General features: G+C 35.0%; 1 protein-coding gene across 1 annotated transcript; it reads right to left on the bottom strand.

Moving 5' to 3' along the window:
• Positions 1-3,144: 3,144 nt before the first annotated feature.
• Positions 3,145-4,733, bottom strand: LOC121216742 (UPF0481 protein At3g47200). Its single transcript, XM_041092141.1, has 2 exons — positions 4,412-4,733; positions 3,145-4,261 (listed from the first exon to the last, which is right to left on the bottom strand). The coding sequence occupies exons 1-2, from the start codon at positions 4,499-4,501 to the stop codon at positions 3,467-3,469; spliced, it is 885 nt and encodes a 294-aa protein (XP_040948075.1). The 5' UTR covers positions 4,502-4,733; the 3' UTR covers positions 3,145-3,466.
• Positions 4,734-6,000: the final 1,267 nt, after the last annotated feature.

Consider the following 6,000-nt stretch of genomic DNA (forward strand, 5'->3'; position numbering starts at 1 on the left):
TTTGGATTTGCCAGTCGAGTAAGAAGGCGTTGTAGCACGTCAGCGATAAACCTTAATAAGCTTTTGCGTGTTGATAACCTAAGCATTAAGGAATCACTTTCATGACATTCGACATTCATTCAAATGTCATTCATACACGTCTAGTTAGGAGCATTTGATTCATTCTGGTCATCCTAATCACTAGGCACAAATAGGTTCATAAAATAGAATATACAGGTCATGTTCCCCAGAGAACAGATCAATAAAGATAGTAGATCTTGCCTTCCTGCACTGACAGCGAAGCAGATCAAAGAAACAATAGTTTGCAATTTAAAAGATCGAAGCCACAGCAGCGAATCTTACTTCTGGCGATGCAGCGGAGCAGATTGAAGCTACAACAGCGAATCTCACTTCCCCGACATTACAATTTAAAGGATCGAAGCCACAACGGCGAATCTTACTTCTGGCGATGCAGCGGAGCAGATCGAAGCTACAACAGCGAATCTTACTTCCCCGACATTGCAATTTAAAGGATCGAAGCCACAACGGCGAATCTTACTTCTGGCGATACAGCGGAACAGATTGAAGCTACAATAGCGAATCTCACTTCCCCGACATTGCAATTTAAAAGATCGAAGCCACAACAGTGAATCTTACTTCTGGCGATGCAGCAGAGCAAATTGAAGCTACAACAGTGAATCTCACTTCCCCAACATTGCAATTTAAAGGATCGAAGCAACAACGGTGAATCTTACTTCTGGTGATGCAGTGGAACAGATTGAAGCTACAACAGTGAATCTTACTTCCCCGACATTGCAATTTAAAAGATCGAAGCCACAACGGCGAATCTTACTTCTGGCGATGCAGCGGAGCAGATTGAAGCTACAACAATAAATCTCACTTCCCCGACATTGCAATTTAAAAGATCGAAGCCACAACGGCGAACCTTACTTCTGGCGATGCAGCGGAGCAGATTGAAGCTACAATAGCGAATCTCACTTCCCCAACATTGCAATTTAAAAGATCGAAGCCACAGCAGTGAATCTTACTTTTGGCGATGTAGTGGAACAGATTGAAGCTACAACGGCGAATCTCTCTTCCCCGACATTGCAATTTAAAAGTTCAAAGCCACAACGGCAAATCTTATTTCCTCGGCAAGATCGGGCAAAAATTGGTCTTTCTTAGTCTTTGCTCTGTTATCGTTACATGACAACGAGCAAAGAGGGGCAGCTGTACAAGCCAATTATTGCCCGGGCCCAATTAACAGAGCCCAACAGGCCTAGAACCCAGTCAAGGGTTTCAGAAAATAGAAACCCTAGCCAAGCCTAGCGCCGCGCCCATCCCTCTGCCATCATCATTCGTTTTGTCCCATCGCCACCCACCGTTACTAGCTTCATCAACACTTGCAAAACAGAGCAAACACGCAAAGAGCAGCAACAAATAATAGAAAAATAGAAATAGATGGGTTATAAAAGCAAAAAAACACTATCTTTGTATTTTTTAACAACAACAACTGAAATAAAAATGAGATCTAAAGGAAAAGGTTGATTCTAGTTCTTTTTCCTTTTCTGTTCTTGTGTTGTTATTTATTTTATTTTACTTTTTTTTGTTTTCTATCTTTCTTTAACAAAAAACGGAAAGGAAAAGGGAAGAAAGTACTTACCAGTTTTGAAAGCCCGTCGCCGAAGATCTTCTCTGGTGTTGGAATCAGACCAAAAGGGGTACGAAATACCCTTCCTTCTTCGGCCTATTGAGTCCGAAGGACTCATTTTTTAAAGGGGTTGAAAACGGGGTTTAAAAGCTTTACTTTTAGGTGTCCCGGCCACCGTCAGCGGCGGGGCCGGCGGTGATTTCTCGCCGGATTCTGGGTAACTCCCGGAGAGGGCAGGGAGGGGGAGAGAGCTGAGCTCTCTGTTTCTTTTCTTTTAAAATGGAATGAAAACTTTTTTTCTTTATTTTCTGCTATTTATACAGGCCACCATACGGCGCCGTTTTGGGCTTGAGTATTATGACCAAAACGACGCCGTTTCGCCTAATAACCGAAAACCCGACCCGATGGCCTTCAGGATCCGCGTGTTTCTGCAGTGAAGGGATATTTGCGCTGCGGATCCTTCCGCATTTCGCCCATTATGTGATTTAGTCCCTTTTTGTTAGGTTTATTTTATTTTTAATTTTGCCCTAGAATTTCTTTCAGATTTCAATCTGACCCATCTTGAAGCTGTGCGTTTTGGAGGGACGGGATTATTCCCCTTTTGGTCCTTCCTCGTTATTCGCGCATTCAATGTGGTCCTTTCCCCTTAATTTATTTATAGATTTGGCCCCGAATTTTGGTTTTAAAATTTAATTTAGCCCCTTTTTTGTTATTTTGTTTGTTTTATTATTAAAATCAATATATGTGTCTTGTTGTTACATTATTATTATTACATAATTGCTTATATATTTGTATCCGTATGTATATTTTATAACTTACTTAATATATACATATATACTTATATTTTATAATTTATCTACATATATATATGTATTTTTTTTAATTTGTAGATACATACGTGCATCTATACTTACATAAATATTTAATAACTTTAAAATATATATATATATATTGTTCATATTTTATAATTTTATGTATATACATACGTATATATTTTCCTTATATGTACATATATATTTTTCATATTTTATAATTTTCATATATTTTCTTTTATTTTCTATGTTCATTTATGTATTTATTTATATGTCCATTTTTATGCTTTAGTTTATTTATTTCCTATGGTATATACATGATTGATTTATTTTATTATTCGTTTTGTTCATTTTTTATTCACATTATCATGTTTATTATTCCATTATGCATCTAAATATCATAATTCAAAAAAGGAAAATATTCCTAATTGAGGCAATATTTAGCATTTGTAGATTCGAGAGGATCGTACCCTAACTTACTGGGTTTCGATTTTCACGATAAATCTAAATACACGAATCTTTTTAAACTCATTTTTTAAAAATGATCTCGGGATTAAAAAAATCGCGTCCTAACTTACTGGTCGTGATCTCATTTTAAATCCGAGATGGCTAAAATATCTTTTAATAAGCTCTTTTTTTATTCGTGTCGAGAATTTGAGACATTGTATTCTGACTTACTGGATATGATTCTCTTTCTCGATTAACGTGAAATATACTTCTTTTTCCAAAAATTTTCATTTTAATACAAGGATCATATTTTTAATTCTTTCAAGTTCTCAATTTTCAACATCAAGACATTACATAATTAACTAGGTACAATTTCTGGGCGTTACAGGGTGCTAACCCTTCCTCGTACGTAACCGACTCCCGAACTCGTTTTCTAGATTCCATAGACTAAAACCGTTGTTTTAATAAAATCAAATTATTTATTAAAAACATCTTTCCAAGGTGACCCAATCACACCTCAAAAAGGATTGGTGGCGACTCCTTTTTTCGTTTTCAAAACCCAAGTCGACCCCGTTTTTTATCCAAAAAAAATGGTGTCAACACTTAGCGAATCTGTAAAATGCTTCATTGTTTGGATTTGCATTTTTTGGTCGTTGTAAGGCTCAAAAAACTCACAAGAAAGTTCAAGGATGGTTGGATAAATGTTGGGATAAGAGCCAAAAGCTTCTTTGTATAGATTTTCCAGCACAAAGAATGGAACCTGATTTTCTATTAACAAGAGGTCCATCCCTATGGAAGCTATCTCGAATGGTGTTAATCTAGAAGGATTAAAATGAAAACGAAGAAAGAGCTCGATAATGAAGGCGGAATCGGCGAGGATAATCTTCAACAACTCTTCAAGGGTGATATGATTCAAGTCATCTTCTGCATAACTATTCCAAATATCACCTTCGGTAGATTTTAACAACCCCAAAAACCTTTCTAAGCAAGAAAAATGCTTTCCTATTTGAAGGTCAGTATCCAAGGAAGTAACAAAACCCATTGGATCTCCCCAGTGAGGAAGCTCGTTTAGCATAGCAGTTTTGGTGGCACGTTTAAGGAACTGCTCAAGATATTGAAATTTTACCGCTTGCATACCCTTCAAGTTTTTGTTGTTATGGTGAAGAGGACCAATGGAAACAGTCCGAGGGGTGTAGGCCTTTTTGTTTACATCACGAAGTACAGGTGAGACCCTGTAGATACAACAGGGGAAAGGCGGTCTCCTGCTTTTGATCATCATTTCTTTGATGTCAATCTCCAAAGCTTTGATGTCAATCTCCAAAGATTGGCGTTGGCGCTCATTTGTCGATGATTGCATTACATCATTTCCAAGCTGCTTTTCATGGTCAGAAAATATACATTAATTACAATTGTTACCACATTAACGAACTTGCTGAGGGTCTAACACCTCGGCAATATACATTACATGTTTAACTCGAGAAATTGAACAGGAAAGGAAAGAAAAGGCTTGGACCTAGTTTACCTCTTCATCCTCAGAGTTGTAGATGGGGAAAGGATGGGTTGAAGAAGTTTCAGGAAGCTGGTTTGGTTCATCTGGTTTCCCCGAAGACATGAGATTCGTTTTTTCCGTCGTCTTGATCCGTTGGGTGGGAGTGGAATGATATATATCTCTCACCAACTACTTCCAGGATGTTGCTTCCACTTCCTATAGCGATCGTTTCCACTACAGAAGCAATGAACTTAAACCAAAACTTGTGACTTTTTAAAGGTATATATATTATTTATATGTAGACATATTGGTAAGATTTGTATTTGATAAAATGATTAATAAATTTAAAAAATAGCATGCAAGTTGTTATGATTCTCAGTCTATTAAATTCTTTTTCTACCCTTCCTCTGTTCTAACTATCCTTCGTTTCATATGGCCGCTTAGTTCGCAGAAGGGGTGTTTTCAACTGCTCTTGCATTTTTTATAAACCTTTTAATTTTTCTTTTTAGTGTTTAGATCATTAGATGTGTGGGTTTTTAGGATTCTTTTCTCGAACGTAAATATACATATATATAATAATTATCATATTCAATTTTTTATTTTATTTTTTTCAAAAAATATTTTTGAAATTTATAATCATGTTTTATTTAATGTTTTCTATTTAATAAAAACAAAAAAAAATCTTCAACAAATTTGTTTCAAACTTAATTTTTAAAAATTCTTTTTATTTATATTTGTCTCGAAATTATGCAATAAATTTTAATTTTTTTAAAGCTATTAAGATGTGATGATGCAATGGTCTCGAATTATATGATATCATTGACTTAATTGTTATATTATTAATTTGTAAAATATATGACAGGGTTCAAATTTCAAAACAAATGTAAATTAAATTTAAAAAAAGTACTAAATTCAAAAATTAAATATTACTTATTCAACCATGAGTGTACTAACGAGCGTACGGTTAAGTGGATACAGTGGTTGGTTATTATTTAGGTAAAACAAGATATTGGGTTCATGTGATTGGGCATGCATTTATTTAGTTTTATTGCGAATTGGGAAACAGCAATTAAATGCTCTCAATTTTGAACAATTTTTATTATATTATTACTACAACATCTCTCCCGCTTCGCTGGAGCTTGAATTCTTTTAGAAAAGACAAATAATATGAGACACTGTTTGCTTTCCACATTTGCTGCACAAATATGGCCTTAATTCGTTTTTAAATGGTCACCAAGCAAAGAGTGACAAGTTAAAATGCTTGTACCGACAAAGAAAATGCTCCATTCGTAGCCTGTGATGAAATCATTGAAATGTTTTCTTACAAAGGATGAAGTAACATATTTTCCTTTAAAAAAAAGTAAATATTATTAATATTTTGTTTTGGTTAAATTTTACCATCAGTCCCTGTACTTTATAAAAGTTATTAATTTAGCCCTTGTACATTAATTCGATTGTTAAAATCTAAACGTTGATAATGACAATGTAGAAATATCGCAAAGAAAAAGAAAAAAATATAACACATAGATTTTACAAGGAAACCCTTTCGGGAAAAAATCACGGGCAGAGAAGAAAAAAATTCACTAATGTCAAATTTGAATGAATACAAGAGGAGTTTCAAT

Source organism: Gossypium hirsutum, chromosome D05, assembly GCF_007990345.1.
Source record: "Gossypium hirsutum isolate 1008001.06 chromosome D05, Gossypium_hirsutum_v2.1, whole genome shotgun sequence".
Taxonomy (NCBI): Eukaryota; Viridiplantae; Streptophyta; class Magnoliopsida; order Malvales; family Malvaceae; genus Gossypium; species Gossypium hirsutum.

Coding starts and splice junctions, on each gene's coding strand:
- LOC121216742 (XM_041092141.1), bottom strand. CDS start 4,501: ATGTCTTCGGGGAAACCAGATGAACCAAACCAGCTTCCTGAAACTTCT. Junction 4,262..4,411: donor ACAACTCTGAGGATGAAGAG/GTAAACTAGGTC, acceptor CATGAAAAGCAG/CTTGGAAATGATGTAATGCA.